General features: G+C 49.0%; 1 protein-coding gene across 13 annotated transcripts in view; it reads right to left on the bottom strand.

Annotated features, from left to right (window-relative positions):
- Nucleotides 1–18,080, bottom strand: part of CELF4 (CUGBP, Elav-like family member 4) — a 357,363-nt gene that overhangs the window by 262,899 nt on the left and 76,384 nt on the right. For all 13 annotated transcript variants that reach the window (XM_006835086.1, XM_006835094.1, XM_006835093.1 and 10 more), the window contains exon 2: nucleotides 2,044–2,126. In XM_006835086.1, the coding sequence (XP_006835149.1) occupies nucleotides 2,044–2,126 (83 nt within the window). The remainder of the gene's footprint in view (nucleotides 1–2,043; nucleotides 2,127–18,080) is intronic.

Genomic DNA, 18,080 nt, shown 5'->3' on the forward strand with positions numbered 1-18,080 from the left:
ACTTGCCCACTTGTCTTTGTGATTTCAGAAAAATGCCACTGGATCTCCCAGTATGAAGGATTAGCACAGATTATGGGGAACAGTGTTAATTATCGGTGGAAGGGGGGCTGGCGCCTCGCTCCAATGTGCTCCTGATTTCCCCTGGGCCTTTCTGCCTGGTAATAAGCCTTCTTTAATCTGGCAGGCCCCTTGGTGAAATCAGCACCACGGACAGCGATATTGATTGCTTCTGAGAAACCATCACAGCTGCTCAACCAAATTACCTTTGATATGTGACCTTTAATGTAATTACTGCAACATCAAAGTATTTCTATAAATTATTAAAGAACTAATACACTCCATCATTTAGCTATTCTATTATATGTAAAATAAACAACCACAAGTTAACGTTAGATCCCGAACAATCTGCACTTGCTACTGAAATTCTCCTAGTTCCTGGCTTCTTCCTCTTAAAAATCCTAAACCTCCCCCTCCCACCTTTTATCTTTCTGTATCCCCATTTGATTCCCAGCTTTTAACAGTCATGAAACTCCTCAGCAATCTCTCTCAAGCTGATGAAGGGCCTCCCACAACAATGTGGTATTTTCTATTCCATTTGGGTGGTTCTAAAATATCTATCACGATCTCCCCTCAAAACAAAGTGCTATAAACACTTTATTAATCAGCATAAACCTTTCTTAGAAGCCTTTGATTATCTTACAATATGGCTTTATGCTTCACACATGACATGGGCAATATGAAGTATATTTCTGCCATCTTACATAGGGCACCCAGAAAGTAATTACTATAATATATGTGCATGTAGCAGCACCACTAAAACTCCAACTGGGGAATGGCCACCCTGCCAGAGCTGGGACTCCACACAAAATCTGTGAGGCGCATGATTTCCATACATTTGCATCATGGGTGTGTTATTAAGATGACTCAGCCCCGTGCTTTGCAATCACAAATACCAACATAAAATACAAAGGCTTTCCTAATGGAAGGCAGATCCCGTGTAACTCAGCACCTCTCACGCCTAAACAGGCAAAGAAGGATCTTTGATGAAAAAGAAGGCTGCCACCGCTGGGTTTGCATTTTCTTTCTAACAGGTTAACCTTTCCCGCCGCGGGGCAGAAATAGAAACGTGTGTTTACATATGCTTTGCTTGGTAAGAATGTAAACATGCGTATGTAAGTAAGCATGGGTGAGCATACATAGAGAACACACGTGCCTTCAACGCAATCAATTGTATAAGCGTAAACATGGTATATTTATAAATTCTTTAAATTATACCCACAAACACGAACATCTTTCCATTTATCTTTAGATACTCAGCCAGTCGTATATCTCCTCCACCGATCTATCCCCCCCACCCCCACCATCTCTCTGAACCCACAGGAGAGACCGCGCAGACCCTTGACCCGAAGAACACTTCTTATTTTATGGTGATGAACTAGGCTCTATAATAGCCATGGCTGATATCACACCCAGTTAGGGGGGCCATAAATAATTCTCTTCTCCCCCTCACAGAAGCTATAAACCAGGGCCGAGGCGCGATAGTTTATCAAAGCCCAGGGCTGGCTCCTTAAATAAACCGCGGTGATCTCACTGGTGGCGGCGGCGCCGAGACGGACTGGGAGGCGCTCCCGCCCTTGGAAGAGACCGGGAGGGACCGGGGTGGCATTTGGCGGCCAAGTGGCAGGCGGCCCAGGGGGCCTGCTGACCGCGTCCCCCGCCAGGGCTGCCCGCGTGGGCTGGCCCGGCGCGCCCCGAGGGAGGGGAGGAGCCGCGAGCTGGCTGTGATTAAGGTCAAGTTTTCTCCCCGCCCGGATTCCGTCGGGCCTGGACGGCGCATTGCGAGGGCAGGGCTCCGACCGGGCTTGCCCCCGACCGGCCGACTCTCGGCCTCAGGGACCCGCAGGGGCGCGCGCGGGGCCCGGAGCGCAACCAGGCGGCGGGATCCAGGGCCGCCATCCCTCGCTAGCGGCATCGCATCCCGGCCTCCCCAAGTCGCCCCCTGTAGGCGCGTCTGTAGCTTGCGCCGCGGCGGGCGCCACTTACCCCGGGCAGGGTCTTCTGCTCGTGCAGCGCGCTCTGGGCCTTCAGCGCTGACTCACGCTCGCAGTAGGTGAGGAAAGCGCAGCCTGGGGAAGGAAACAAGCGCGGAAAAGGGTTAGTGGGACACCCTCTGGGTCGCTCGCCCCCATCTGGCTCTCGGTTCCCCGCTCCTTACCCTCTTTTTCTCCGGTGCGATCTACTAGTCGCTTTCCTACCTCTCCGTTTTCCCGTCTGTCAGTGATCCTTCCCGTTTCTTTTCTATCCTGCTTCCTTTGTGGAATCTCCCCTTGCTTCTTTCCCCCACTACATCCCCTTCTTTATGAGGGTCTTCCCTTGTTTCTGTGCCCTGGTGATTCAGGCACCCTTTTTTTTTTTTTTTTTTAGCTTTCCCTCCCATCGTTCTGGATGCTGTTTCTGCTTCAGCTCCAGCCCCTATACCTCCCAGAAGGGGCAGCCTCCTCCACTCCCAAGACCTCTAGTCACACTTGACCCTGAACTCTTGTCCTGGTCTCTAGGAGTGCTGGTGGCTGTTCCATCAGGACTGAGAGAGGGACCCTCTCAGCCTTTCAAATAAATGCTCAATCTGTAAGGAGGATACCAGGCCAGGCTAGGTTGTCCTGAGAAAAGGAATGGGCTGTCCACGTGTCCCATGACCCATCATTCCCTGCTGTCGTATTAACAGTGATGGTCTTCATACCTCTCCTAGTCATAAGGTACAATGCTGGACCCAGGGCAGACCTCTAATGACAAAGATCCCTAAGAGTCTCCTTAGGTGTGAGCTAAGGATCAGACTGACTGATCTCCATGGTCCAGCTCTCCATGGAGTGATGCTGGCAGTGCCACACGATTGCCCCCTCACCAGGGAATCTGACTTTCCATAGGACTGACTTAACGCTGGCTCTTCAGGCTTGGTGACAAGGTGACAAGAGTGTCTGGTAATGGGAAAGTCTTCCTGGAAATTCCCTCAAACTGCCTAGTATTGGGGGTTCCTTCCTCTGTCTGTAGATGTGATTGGGCATGGCTTGAGAGACTTGAAAAGCTCACTTTGACCAATAGCAGACTTGAGTGTGAGTCACCTCAGACTTTCCAAATTCATCCCTGGCCCCAGGGAAGGCATAAAGAATGGTCATCTTCCTGTGTTTCACTCTATCATCCAGTCCTCCTCTCCTGCATTCTCTCCCACAGTCTTCTCTGCGTCTCTTCAACAACCTGTAGCCATCACTGTCCCTGTTCTTTGCTCTCATTGTCTCCTTGCTTTGTAGGCCTTATCTCTCCATTCTCACATCTCCCAGCCATCTTTCAAGGATCTGATGAAGTTCCACCTACTCCAACTAGCCTTTCTTGACTGGTAGTCCATCTGAGCCAACATGCCTTCTTGACTGCCCACAGCTGGCCATTGTCATGGTCATTTAACCAGTATTTCCTGAGTGCCTACTGTGACTCAGAGTTTGTGTCAAGCCGCAGGATGGCTGCAGCGGCCCAGTCCCTCCCCTTATTCCAGTCCTTTCCACCAGGCTTGTGTTGGTGTCTTCTCGGGGCAAAGAAGGCTCCCAGAATTCTTTGCAGTTCTTGACCCCTCTACTCAGCTTTTGCATAATGAAAATCTCCTTCCTCCTCTTTCAGTGTAGAAACTGGCCCTATTTCCCTTTCTGTTCTGGCATCAGAGAGAAGATGGGAAGGAAATGGGAAAAAGGAAGCAGAAACTCTCACCTCCCAGCTCTCTCAGTCTTCCCCACCTCCACTGGGAGGAGCTGTGAGTGTCTCTCTCTCACTCAATCTCAGCCATTCCCACCAGACTCCAGATCACCCTCCTCTCCTCCTCCCTCCTCCCTGCTCCTTCCTGGTCACTGGCAGACGATTATTGATGGAGACATCGGGACTGAAATGAATAGCGGTCAGAGTACCCCGTGACATCGTCCCTCGTGCTGCCACCCGCCTTTCCCGGGGGTGTGTTTCCTCCCATCCCCTCACTGGCCTTGTCCTTTGCCTGAGTCTGCCTGTAGCTGGAAGACAGCCAAGGCAGCTCAGGACAAGGTCAGGGGCAGGTCTGAGAGGAAGGGGAGGAGGAGAAGGAAATGGTCACACTGTTTCCATGGTCCAGTATAACATGGAAAGGAGTCTAGAGAAAAAAGAATCTGTTACTTCTGCTCAGCTTCCAGGAATTTCTGCCATAATTTTTGAGGGACATCACAGCTTTGTTGTGAAGAAAAATTTTTTGATGACCACTCCTCTCATCCCCACCCCCAGGCCCTGTGTGACTAACCGGCCCCTGCATGCTCATCACCCCAGCTCATCGCCTCCCCCCCACCCCCCACTTTCTCATTCACTGGTCTGCTTCCTCTTTCTCAAGCTCACCAGGCACACTCTGCTTTAGGGTCTTTGCATGGTTTGTTCCCTTTTCCTAGAATGTTCCCCCTTATTTAATAACCCCTCTCCTCCTCTCTGACCCCTTGACCTGCTTGGGTTTTTTTTGGGTTTTTTTTTTTGGCACTTACACCCTCTGACCAAAACACCCAAACCAAACCAACTCATAGCAACCCTATATAGGGTTTCTAAGACTGTAAATCTTTACCAGAGCAGACAGCCTCTTCTTTCTCCTGCAGAGGAGTGGATGGGTTTGAATTGACAATCTTGTGATTAGCAATTCAATGCCTAACCCACCATCATTACCCCAGTCCATGTTCCCATGCTTAGATGAGGTTAGGAACTTGATTTTGTTCTGTTTCTGTTGGGTCCCAAGTGCCCAGAATGGTGATGGAAGCTTAGCAAACATTTGTTGGGAGCATTGAATGCCTATCTGAGTACCCTGGCTGACTTGGGAGGATCAGAACAGGAGGAGGTGATCTGAGGCTGCTGGGAGCTGACCAAGGTCACATAGACACCAAAGCATCTGGACTTGAATGTTGGTGTTGGAGCCTCAGATTGTCGGTGAGGGCTGATAGTGGGCAGGCACCAGGAGGCTCTTGTCCCAAAGGCTTCCTGGAGCCTCTTCTCTTCTCTTAGTGCTTGAGTGTGCTGTTAGAACCATCCCCTTGAGCATTGGGGGTTTTCTCCCCAAAATTGATTAGCCCCTGAAAAGGATGTTGCCAACTACAGACAGGGATCTCTGCTCCGGTGAGCCCTTTATCAACTTTTATTTTCTTTCTGAACCTCAGTTTTCTCACCTATAAAACAGGAACAGTAATTCCCACCTTAGAGGCTGTGAGGAGACCTATCAACAAATGAACATGAAAACCCTCTGCAGAGTTCTCGAAGGTCAGAGCGCAGTGTAAATATGGACATGGAGCAGTAATTAAAACAGTAATGATGATATAAAATAGACACTGGAGGGGGAGAGAAAGGAATAGTCAGAAACATCACCATAGAAAGCTTGTAAGTCCGTCTTCTGCCTATAACTGATTGGCATATCTAAAATGGGGCAACAACGTGCCCAGTGAAGGAGGCTTCCTGTGGAGCCTTTGCAATACATAAGACTATAGGTGGAAGCATGAATCACATCCAGATCTCCAGAGATGGGAAATCCCACTTGAAAGGACAAGCAGACCAGCCTAGAGAGGCTAGAAGAACAGAAGATACTTCTTGAAGGAAAGACCTACAGGAAAAATACAAAACAATAGAGGCAGATGGACTGTTACAGCAAGAAAAAACAAGTTGCTTACCCAGAAAACATCAAGGCAAGTGGTCAGGTCCCCTCAGTGCAAACCCACTTCCAAGACACAGACTCAATGGAAATACACGCTCTGATTGGTGACCACACTCATCACTGATAAGGGGAAGTGAGGTAAAAACAGCAAAGAAGCAGCGAGTTGAGCCCTACAATGTTCAATAGGCCTCTGTGAACCCTGGTGGAGACCTGGTTGGCCAGCAGTGTGGGAAGACCTGGGGACTCTTGGGCCCAGAGTCAGTGACATGGCCATGGGGGACTGGAGTGGAGAGTGAAGCTACTGGCTGGTAAGAAGAGAGGGCATATGCACAAGAACACCCACACTTGCAGATAATGCCCACTTGACCTGGCTTCAATGACTGGATGATCAGAGCTCAACCAGAAGAAGAAAGAAGAAGAAGAAAAGAGAAATCTGATACCATTTGATGAACTTGACCTACACCTATGGAAGCAGTAACTCAAAAGAGAAAACAAATCCTTACAGCAAGAATCATTCCCACCCCCTCCGCACACAGAGTAGACAGAGATGGGCAACTTGGACATTAGATACCCAAAATGGGTGGGGGGCCTACAAAGGCAAGAAGTGACTGGCTTACAAGCTTTCAAGAGGGAACCTAGAGCCAGGGGGCCTGGAGGAAGGCAGAATCTCCAGTGAGTACTATCCAATCTGTCTAGGCGGAGCTGATGAAATGAAATGCAGATGGGTCATTTGTGATACAATAGTGAATTAATTGTTATCAGGACTGATTGTGAGGGTTGGAAATGTAAAGGTAGATGTTTTATAGCAAGGAAGGGAGTGATTAACTCTCCAGCCTAGGAGCTGAGGTCTCTAGGACCATCTACGGAAAGGAGCCGAGAGCAGAACCCTACCCAGAGAAGCAGTGATGCCTGAGAAGGAGGCAGAGAAAATGACATGGAGGGATGAAGCGGCTGGGGACTTTGGATCCAGAGAGGGAGAGGGACTGTGTGCTGAAGACTGGGGGTGGGGGATGGGGGGAGGTAGTATAGGGGGCGGGTTTGAAGGGTATGCCCTTTGGTTGGTTGATGATGCATGGAGGGGATTGGAACCATGGCAATGAAACGATATACAATAGAATGAATGTAAAACTAAAGTTCTCTCATGTAAACTATCATATAATTCACAATAAAACATTAAGAAAAAAACAACACAGTAATGATGAACGCTTACACGTTGTTGTTCATGCTTGTGAAGCAGGAGGTTAGGGATGGCCTTTGTTCTCTCTCTCAGCACTTCTCTGTGAGGACAGACAGGCCTTATACAGAAGCGCAGGCCCACCCTTCTCAAACACACTCTTTAGCTCGTCTGATGCAATGTCTAACTGGAAAGACACTGAGAAATCAGTTCACTAACTTAAGACACTTTGAAAATGGAAGCTATGCTTAAGCAGTTACAAACAATTAACTCCAGGGTACAAGTGAGGGACCCAGACCTGCTCCTTCACTGAGGGCAGAGTCCTGCCAAAGAGGGGTGGCTTCAGAAGGAGGGTGCTTTAGGGCCTCTTGGAATAAAGGTTGAGGTGGTGCTCAGGGCAACCAGGAGAGAGGGTGCCCAAGCAGCACCCATTGGTCACTCTCTGGTCTCTTGTAGTGATACACATGGAACCCCCACCCTGAAAGACGAGCTTTTACTTCCTGTTACTTATCGGGCTATGAACCGCAAGGTTAGCAGTTCGAAACTACCAGCTCGCTCCGCGGGAGAAAGATGAGGCTTTCTGCTCCCGTAAAGATTTACAGCTTCGGAAACCCTGTACAGGGTCGCTATGGGTCGGAACCGACTCGACGGCACTTAACAACAACAACAACTTGGAATTGAGGAGGGGAAGTGCAAGCTGTGAGAATTGTCCAGACAAGAAGACGGGCAGTGTCAATCTCAGCACAGCAACCATTAAATCTGCCAAACTCCCTCTTCCTCTGACGTACAGAGGTGTTCCCACAGACATTCCTAAGGAGAACCTCCTCAGCAGGACCATGCCTCCAGGGGCATCTGGAGGATGTGTATATTTGCAGGTGTGTGCACATGGGTGTGTGCCTATGGGAAATCATATGGTTTGCATGTGTGTACCTGTGTGTATGTGTGTCTGGGAACAAGGATCTGTTTTTGCCTGATTGTGGACCGTGTGGGTATACATTGGGTTGTTTTTGTGGGGGTGCATGTGTGTATGAGAACTCTAAGTCCAAAACAGAGGAGAAAGTCTCTGAGAATAACAGAAAAAGACCCGTGAAGCAGCCATGCCTGGCCACACAGTCAAGGAGAGGGTGAGGTGGCTCCCTCTGTGTTAGATTGTGCTAGGTCTTTGTGCTAGGCAAAGTTGGTGGAACTTTAAAAACCCAAACCAAACCCATCAAGTTGATTCCAATTCTTAGTGACCTGACAAGACAGACAGGATCTGCTCTGTAGGGATTCCAAAACTGTCAATCTTTACAGGAATATACAGCCTTATCTTTCTCCCCTGGAATGACTGGTAGGTTTGAACTGCTGACCTGTTAGCTAGCAGCCCAGGGTTTAACCCAGTATGCTATTAGGGCTCCTTGACACCTTATATGGTGGCAGATGGACATGGAATAATACTGATAACAACAATCATGAGCATTTGCATCCAGATCACTCTCTGCCAGGCACTGATCATAATACAGGAACCCATCTGACCTGTGCAATAGGCTGGTGAGATAGGTATTTCCATTACCTCCGTTTTGCAAATAAAGAAACGGAGGCACAGACTTATCCAGGAACCTGCCCAAAGTTACAGGCTTGTGAGTGGTGCAGCCAGGATTTGAACTTAGCCCGTCTGATCCCAGCTTCCTTCTAGATCAGGAGGCCATGGGTAAGTTTCACCACTGGGCTCATCTTTGGCTTTGCCCCATCTTTCCAAAAAACTGGTGGTAAAGATCTAAAGTCTTATGTTAAAAAAAACAAAAATTAATGAAAGTATTACCTTGTAGTCAGAACACACTCAATTTGATAGGCTAGTGATTATTTCAATGGATGATATCTTTGCTTCCTCCAGGAACACCCCAGAGGAGTGGCCTGCGAAGCCCCTGACAGGAGGAATCTGGGAGGCAGTGGCAGAACATGGAGCACTGGTGGTGATAAGGACATGTGGGGTGTGAACATACAGGATGGATGAGGCCATAGGTCCCAAGAACCCTTTTCAAACACCCTCAGGAGCCCAGGGTAGATATGTACTCTCTCTGGGGATTGAGTTATTCCTTCATTTACAGAAGTACATGCCTCTGACCTGAAGGCAAAAGATAGAGTTATTCGTGCCAGTCCAGTATTAAGGAACACACTTTCTAATCCATTGGTCCGCGCCAAAACAGTCTGGCAAACGCAGTGTAGAGGAAACAGCTCCCAGCCTGAGGCGCCTTCTCTCTATCAGAAAGGTCCTAGTCTGTTGACTAAAAGTGAGGTTGGCAAGACTTTTCTCACGTACTTTGGACATGTCTTATGGAGGGAACAGTCCCTGGAGAAGGACATCATACTTGGTAAAGTAGAGGGTCAGCAGAAAAGAGGAAGACCCTCAATGAGTTGCTGGGCTGTAGTGGAGGAACAGTTGTGAGGACGGCAAGGGACTGGGCAGTGTTTCCTTCTGTGGTACATAGAGTTGCTATGAGTTGGAACCAACTTGAGAGCACCTCATAACAACAGGCTGTGAAGCGCAAGGTCAGCAGTTCGAAACTACCAGCTGTTCCGCAGGAGAAAGATGAGGCTTTCTGCTCCTGTAAAGATTTACAGCCTTGGAAAACCTGTACAGGGTCACTGTGAGTTGGAACCGACTCTACGGCACATAACAACAACGACAACAACAATAAAAGAAAAAAGACAGCAAGTCTGCTGACTGAGCCTGGGTTTTCTCTGCAGTGTTGGTGGAAACAGCCACATGGTCCTAGTACTGTTTTCCCCAGGAGTATCTCTTCCCAACCTTGAACCACAGATGTTTGAGAGAAAATTCCCCAAGCAGCCTTCAGTGAGAAAACTGGAGTAAGAGTGAGAACAGGCTTCCCTCTCTGGGTTTCGTTGTTGTTGCTGTTTTTAAGTGCAGTTGAGTCGGTTCCGACCCAAAGCAACCCTGTATAGAGTTTCCAAGGAGCAGATGGTGAGTTTGTACCACCTACCTTGCACCACACCAGGACTCTGGGTCCAGTCACCAAAATGCCTTTCCAGCTACCAGGGCTGACATTTTGTCACTGGCAGCCACTCCTCTGAGGAAGGCCTAGTCCCCTGAGCCAACTCCAACCCAGCAAGGAGCCACCATACTTGTACCCACCAGCCATCAGCAATGAAACGAGCTTATTGGAGCTTTCCTGACTGGAGATTAGAACTCTGAGCATCTGAAGAGAGTTTTGTTGGGGATGGGCTTGGGGAATGAACACAGTCTTGGGATGATAGATACATGTAGAATAGGGAATTGGGGATCTGGTGGGGTGTAGGGGAGGCGGGCAGGGTAAGGAGGTTGATGAGGGCTAGGAATCATGGTTTTCTTGATACTTCTGAGGGTGGTCTTGGCACCTCAACTAGGTGAATGGTGGGAAATCCATGAGGACAGGGATTGTGCTGTCTCCTTTCTTCTCTGGGGTCTCCCTAATGGTCTGCATACAGAAGATGCTCAATACATACTTGACCACCCATGACTCTAGGAACAGGAATGTGGAGGGTTCATTCACCATCTGGGTGTCTCCGTGGGTTTTTTGTTGTTGTTTTTTTCCATGCTGGGAACTGCAGCAGACAGGAACATACTAGCAGCATTCTCCCTGTGGGCCCTCAGTCTGGTTGGGAATGAGGTTCTCTCAGGGAGCAGCTGCATTCCAGTAACAGACAGTGTGACGAGAAAGCAAGACTAGTGCTCTTGGCCTGAAGACTTGAGGAAGCATGAGAAGAGAGAATCCTCTGTGGCAATGGGCCTAGCCACACAGAAAGTCCTCTCTTCCTTCAGCTCCAGCAGTTTCCTCCTGAGCTCTGGCCTACCAGGTACACTCATCCTTGTGCTTACCGATGAAAAAACCAAGATCCATTTAGCTGTCTCTAATTCCTCGGAAACCCTATACAGGGTCGCTATGGGTCGGAACCGACTCGATGGCATATAACAACAACAACAACAATAGCAAAAAAACACCTAAATGTTTTTTAGTGCAGGAATTAAAAAGCAAAACAAAACTATGGAATACTCTACAGCAGTTAAAAAGGATGAAATGGTCTTAAATATACCAACACGAAAGACACTGTCAGGAAGAAAAGTAAGGTGTAAAATAATATCCATAATATATATATCTATAAAATGAAAATATGTTCAACGAGTTCTGTATTCATCCATACTTGTATTTATATGCATAGAACAAGGTCTGAAAGGAGTCACACTAAACTGAAATCAGGAATTGTGTGTGTGTGTGTGTGTGTAAGAGAGGAGACAGAGAGAAAGAATATGTCTTGGATGACTTTCACTTTTTTTGTTGTTTTGTTTGACACATTTAGAATCAGAATGTATTCATATATCACTTGCATAATTAAGTATAAAGAAAAATCTGCTAAAAGAAGAGAATGGACTGAAAAGGGGGTGGGTGAGAATCGGGGAGCCAGACAGGAAACAGGACCACAGCCTGTTTTGAGGAAACAAAGATCTGTGGGCATCAGCTTCCTGGCAAATTCTTCATGGGGACATTATCACCAGTGGGTATGCAATACCCCTTCCTCCAGCTTCCTCTAAGCTGGGTGGGATCAGTGCTGGAAGTTGGAACCGGTTCTTACTGCCCAGCAAACTGTAAATGGCATTGTGTTCAATCCCATTGCCCTGAGTTCTGGAGGTTAGTATTTGGGGATAGAATTCATAATGGAGCAGACAGACTTCCCCTCTTCACCCTCTAGTCTCCTTGGGTCCCTTCCAGCTGGGTTACATTGGTAAGAGGATCTGAGGTAAGAAGCTTTAGAAATGACTTGGAACCCTCTGGAGGAGGGAGTGGAGTTGCTCCTCAGCAACCCCTGTTCTCCACAGCAGTTGAACACCACCTCATCACCCACACCACCCAGCCTTCAAGCATCAGCCTTTCTATCCCACCATTGCCTGGAACTGACTGCATAGAATTGCAGCCTATTGGAATAGGGATTGGCTTTGGTAATCTTCTGGAGTGGGGGCGGGGGCAGAGAGATGACATAACTTCAGACAAGCCACAGTACATTGTTACCCTCAGCAGCTGATAGCTTGGGCTCCTTCAGCGTTCTCTACCCTGGTGAGGTGAAGCCCCGTCCATCCCACCTGCTCTGGCCCTTCCTGCCTGCTCTCCTCCAGCACTTAGAATTCTACCCTTCTGCCTGTACTCACATTTCCTTCTACTGCCATTTAACCTTTGACTTCTGGTGTATCAATCTCATACATTTTGTATGTCTGGAGAGGCAGTCAACTCCTGGGGGGAGAAGACAATATCTTCTCCATCCACAGGGCTATGTGGAGAGTTGAACTCCCAGCTCAAGTGCCTGAGGGCTGGGTGACCAGGACAATCTATGAGGGTTGGGTAAGGTGGTTCATGATAGGATGCTGATGAGAGGGAGAGAACGAAATGAGGGCAGAGAGAAGGGAGAGTTGGGTGTGGTCAGGAGAGGTTTGTGCACAGCCAGTGGGGAGAGTCAGGCTGGTGGGTGGTGGGAGGGCGTCACCAGGCTAGGTGTAGGCGGGGAAGGCAGACATCCTTCTTCACAAGGGAAGTGTGTGGATGATGGTGAAGGGATAAGGCTGATTCTCCAGAAGGTGGGCGGGTGCCCTCTCCCATGTGGGGGAAAAGCACAGTGCAGCAGAATTAATTGCTTGGAGATGGCAGTAATTTACAAAGCCCCCGTGTGCGGGGATAAAAGGCCCTTGTCATTGTGAAGTGAAGGAAGTACAATTTCCTGCCCAACTCTGCAGAGGGCTGAAGCCTGGGGTATAATCATCAAGGAAGGGAAGGCTCTGAGGTGCTGCCTCCTCCCACCTGGTCTGGCCTAAGCTTCCTGCTAATTGAATTACAGAATTAGCTAAGGGAAGGTGGCTTGAGACTAGGAAGATCTGGACTTCAATAAAACATCAGGTTCTTCAAGGTGTGGACTCAGATGGCCTTGAAGAGGTGGGAGAAAGCTGGGGTGCTGGAGTGGGGTGTCGGAGGGAAGGGAGCAGGAGATGGCCAGCTAGACTGATGTCAGTGTGAATGTCTTAGGCAGGCTAGGAAGATCCCTCGGCCTAAAATCTCTTCCCTTCAGCCCTAATTCTCCCAAATCCCACCATCAAAACCTCATTTCTCAGCCATTCCTACCCCAGGCAGCACTGGAGAGTTTCCTTGAGGATTCAGAAACCAGGTGTGGGCCCTGCCCAGAGAAATGGAATCAGAAGCTCTGGAGTAAATAGAGTGGGATGGAGGAAGGGAAGGGGGAGGGGAAGTCCACTGGATTCCCTGGAAGGTAGCTTTCCATGAAGCATCTGTCCCCAGGGTCGGAGAGGGTGAGATGGCTTCCTGGTTCCTGAAGCACATATACCCTTCCCTGAGTGTGGGGGACAGAGCTGTAGAGCAGGTCCTTACTGCTCAACTCTTCCATTGGGGTGTTCTGCCCTCTGAGACTGCCCTGAATCTGCACATCCTTCACGATACATTTATTGGGTCTCCCTTCTAAGTGAAGCTCTGACCATGTGCCTTGGTCAGCGTGGTCTCATCTTCCATGGATGCCTAGGTGGTCTTGGCCTTGACCACTCCCTGGTCTGCCCTTGGGAAAGCCTTATCTCCCCATCTCAACTAGGAGTCCCCCCAGGGGTCAGCAGAGGCCAGTAAGACACAGAAGACAGAAAGCTTGGGCTATGGCCTAGTTCCTCTGCTCTTCTCTTCATGTGCCCAGCCACTGGGTGGCCCTTCCTGCCATGTCCCCAGCCTTACTCGACTCATTCCAGTCCTCCAGTCCTTTCCACCTGGACCTTATTCCCTCTCTCTTCTCTCTTTCCCAGGAGTATTCCAACAGTTTCAGGAATTCTCTCTTCTCCATAGGAGAGGGACAATGATTTCCCACCCACAGAATACAACTCTTTCTTCTCCACCCACAATGAGGTCCACTCAAGCCTAAGAACACCATCCTCCCCACTGCTGTCTGCTGCCATACCTACCTTCCTTAGAGCCCATTCATCCTTAGCAGTGGCTCAGCCCCATCTCCTCCAGGAAGCCAACCCCAACCCCTCTTATAGCCCTCAGCTATTGTCCCTCTCATTGGCAGTTAGAATATACTTGTCTACCTTGCATTTATGTGTGCTTGCCCACGGTTCAAATATTCTATTATAGGAGTTGCTAACTCCAGGTGGCCCTTCTCCCCCTGGTGACAGATGTCATTGAATGCAGTGATTGCTAAACTCCACTCTGCCTCTGGCTGAGTGACAGTGAGCTGAAAGGTTAGGGAGAAATGAGTAGCCGCAGGGCAAGGGGGGTGGGTGGGGAGGTGGGGTATGAGGTCGGGGGAAGTCAGCACTTTGGCTCAGGCCCCTGTTGGCAGGAAACATCCATCTTTCTCCAAGGCAGCAGCCTAGGGGGGTGGAGTATGGAGGCCACAGGGGGAAGATGAATGGTACCATAAGCCAATGAATCAGGGGCTGCTGGCTGCTCTCAGCCTCTCCTAATGCTGAGACACCCTCCATTGCCTGGCCTCTTGGGTTCAGCACTGCCCTCCTGAGACTCTGCTCTTTACATCAGAAATGCCAGAGAACATGGTCCCTTCCAAGAATGGAAATGTAATATGGAAGCGTGAACTGGCTCATGGTGACTGAGTATGTTCTCTCCATCTCTCAACCCTTCTTGCCTTCTGCATTCACCCGACAGAGAGGAGCACAGAGTTGTTCTCCTTGTGCCTGGGCATTCTGGATCTCCCCAGACTTGACTGGAACATCTCAGTGATTTGGACCAGCTCGCTCTTTCTCCTTTCTTCTGAGTACTGGGGTTGTTGTTGTTGTTAAGTGCCATGGAGTTGGTTCCGACTCATAGCGACCCTGCACAGGGTTTCCGAGGCTGTAAATCTTTACGGGAGCAGAACGCCTCACCTTTCTCCCGCGGAACCGCTGGTAGTTTCGAACTGCTGACCTTGCGGTTTACAGCCCGATTCGTAACCACCATGCTACCAGAGCTCCTTGAGTACTGGGGTAGTACCCAGCAAAGTTCCGGTCCAAGGACCCAGATACCTCTGAAACAGGACTGTGGAACCGAGAGGGTTAAAGGATGCTGGTCCTTTGCCAAGTGTCACTCTCTGCCAGCTGCCTTTGCCTACATCCTAACGCTGAAGAAATACAAATCTGGTGCCAGCCTTTCCATCTTTACAGCTCTGTGAAAAAGGACACAAAGTGAACATGACATACTGATGGCCTTTCCCCTTTCTCTAGCCTATGAGGCTCTGGGAGGTGGGGGGTGCCAGAGAGGTGGCAACCTTTCTAATGCAGAGCCCACTGGAGAGATCAAACCCACTCCACTGACCATATCTGCTGGGCTTGTCCCCACAGCCAGTGGGTTGTTCCTGTGCCCTTCTCTGGGTCAGTGGTCCCCATTATTGCATGAAGAGGATCCCTGTCGTGGCCAAAGTGTGTCATGTCCATGATGATTCTTTCACCTCAGAGGAGTTAGGGCAGTTGTTATCAGCATTTGACACAGCTCAGATGCTTGAGGTTGGGAGAGGCTGAGTGGCTTGGCCAATGTGGTATATGGAGACTTGAGGTCTCCTGTTGGCTGGTTGTGAGGCCAGCTCCTGCCGCCCCTTCCAGCCCTACAAAGACAATCCTGGGCAGTGTCTGAGGGTAGTGTGAGCACTGCCCTCCTCAGGGAGACACTGGGGTTCCTAGATGAGAGATGTCTTTTCTCCACATCCCACTCCACAGCCCTCACTGGAGAAAGGCTCTAGGAGATGACCTCACACTCTTCTTGCAAGCAACCAAGTGGAGTTAGTTGAGGCAGAATCTGACCAGCTGCACACACCTTGATGCCCTCTTCTACAGGTGCCCTCTCATATGCCAAGTGGTACCCCATGGACTCCCCTGCAGAGGGCTTCATCCAAATAGCAAGAATTGGATTTTAAATGCATTCAGGGTATTTTCTAGTCATGTAACCACTAGGATAAATTCCTTACTATAAATTCATCAGAGAACCTGAACTGTGTCCCTTTCTAATGAACGGAGTAGGGGAGTTAGATCTTCCTGTTTAAGAAGTTCTCAGAACAGGGGCAACTGTCAAGAAGTCAGGGGCCACTGTTCAGGGATCTGTCCAGTGGGCGGGGTCACTGCTTAGTGAACTGCTCAGTAGGAGGAGCCATTGTTTAGTGATCTGTCCAGTGGGTGGGGCTAATGCTCAGTGAACTGCTCAGTGTGAGGGATCACTGTTTGGTGAGCTGCTCAATGCAAGAGGCTCTCAGAGATCCCCTTTGGTGTAGAGGTCCCCTTTGGTGTCCAAGTCCATTCCAAACCACATGAGAGGGGTATCAGGTGGGGCCTCTCCTCCCAGGCAACTTCCCAGCCTTTATGATGCTCAGGCCCCTTCCACTAGGGATTTTCTTTTCCTCCTCTTTGTGTGGTCCTAACCTCAGACCCTCCTGGACTGACTTCTACCACAATGCTTGGTGTCCAGTCTGATATGCTCAGCTCCTTCAGTGTTTTAGATGCCTTCTCTGCCCACAGGTCCTCCACCAGATCCTCCCATCCTTTGAGCTCCAGACACCCTTCTTCCAGGTAACACCTCCATCCCACCCCCTGTACCAACTTTGTAGCCCCCTTGATCCTCTGTTGAATGAACTCTTCCACATTCAAGTGTCTGAAACAGTCAAAGGAGTGCTTGGCTAAGCAGAGACCTCAGTGGTTTGTTCTGTCTGCAGAATCATGGCTCCCTATCTAGACTTCAGTGCATGAGGTTGAGCCTCTTCCCTGACATGCATCCCTACCAAACCCCAGGATTCGGGTCTCACAGTGGGACTGAACTGATTAGAATCAGAAGGGGACCCCGGGGACCCCCCCTCCCCCGCAGGTGTCTTTATTTCTAGTGGGGCCAGGACATGGAACATTCAAGACCTGCCAGGTGAGGTGAATTAAACTCTCTTCTCTCCTCTGGCTTCTTCCGAACAGGCCCTAATTCACATAAAGAATGACTATGATGACGACAACAACAGCAACATAGAAGCACACCAACCAAGAAATTCCAACCTCAGCATCCAAGACAGGTTATTTTGAAAAGACAAGTAGCCAGGAGTTACATATTACAGGATCAATGTTTGGAAAATGTGATTTTCTTTTTAAAAGCAGGAAAACAATCTCACAGTGCTGGCAGGCTGTGATCCAAGTCTTGGTGAAGGGTGTCTTTCTTGCCTTATCTTGGCCATTTCAGCCACTCTCTGACCGGGCTCTGGGCTTCATCCAACATCAATAAGATAGGTTCAATCACAAGCAGTTAGCAATATTTAACCTGAAGGCTACTGCAGAGAAGGAGTCAGCAAATGCACTTGGGAGGCAGCCTGTGTGAATGACTTCCTCAGACCCTGTAAGTCTAGTGGAGTGATCACTCACACTCTTAAGAAGGATGGCCTTCAATTTAGGGTCAGTTGACCCTGACCTGGGAAGGACCAGAGACCCTTGAAGTCACCCTTCATTCATTGCTGGTTCACAGGAAGTCCCTGAAGGTGGCAGTTGGCAAATGTCAAAGATGACCTATGGGGATGGGACAGACGAGTGGGGTTGAGGACAGGGTACAAAATTCAGCTCTATTTCTACTTTTCTCTGGGACCCCCACACACAGGGCAACGGAGTACTGAACCAACAAATCAGTTGACTGGTATATAAGACCCAACAAACCATGTTACTGGGGTTGAGGGTTCTGTCATCTGGAGATGGTGTGAAAAAATTCATTTGTTCACTTCACAACCATTTATTAATAGCCCATAATTTACCAGATAATGAAAACATATATGTCCCTGGGTTGAAAACTGAGTAAACATACTTACTAGGCCAGGTGATAAGTATGCAAAAAACACATCTACTACGTGCAAGGCCTATCAGAGACACAAATGAGACCACCACTCACTCACTGACTATTGGTTTTGTGCTGGGCCATGTTCTAATATGTGTTTTCTATGTGTTAATCATTTAATTCACCATTTCTTAAAAGCTGTACTACTGACTCTGTCTATAGGTTTGAACAGCAAGGTTGGAGGTTCACATTCACCAGCCGCTTCTTGAAAACCCTATATAGGGTCACTATGAGTTGGAACTGGCTTGATGGCGGCACTTACAAAACAACACAGGTGAGAAAACGGAACATGCAAAGATTAAAGACTTGTACAAGGTCCTGTGGCCAGGTCCATGGCAGAGCAAGGGCATGTGCTCTGCTGCCTGGAGGA

This window comes from Chrysochloris asiatica, unplaced genomic scaffold, assembly GCF_000296735.1.
Source record: "Chrysochloris asiatica unplaced genomic scaffold, ChrAsi1.0 scaffold00015, whole genome shotgun sequence".
NCBI classification, from domain to species: Eukaryota; Metazoa; Chordata; class Mammalia; order Afrosoricida; family Chrysochloridae; genus Chrysochloris; species Chrysochloris asiatica.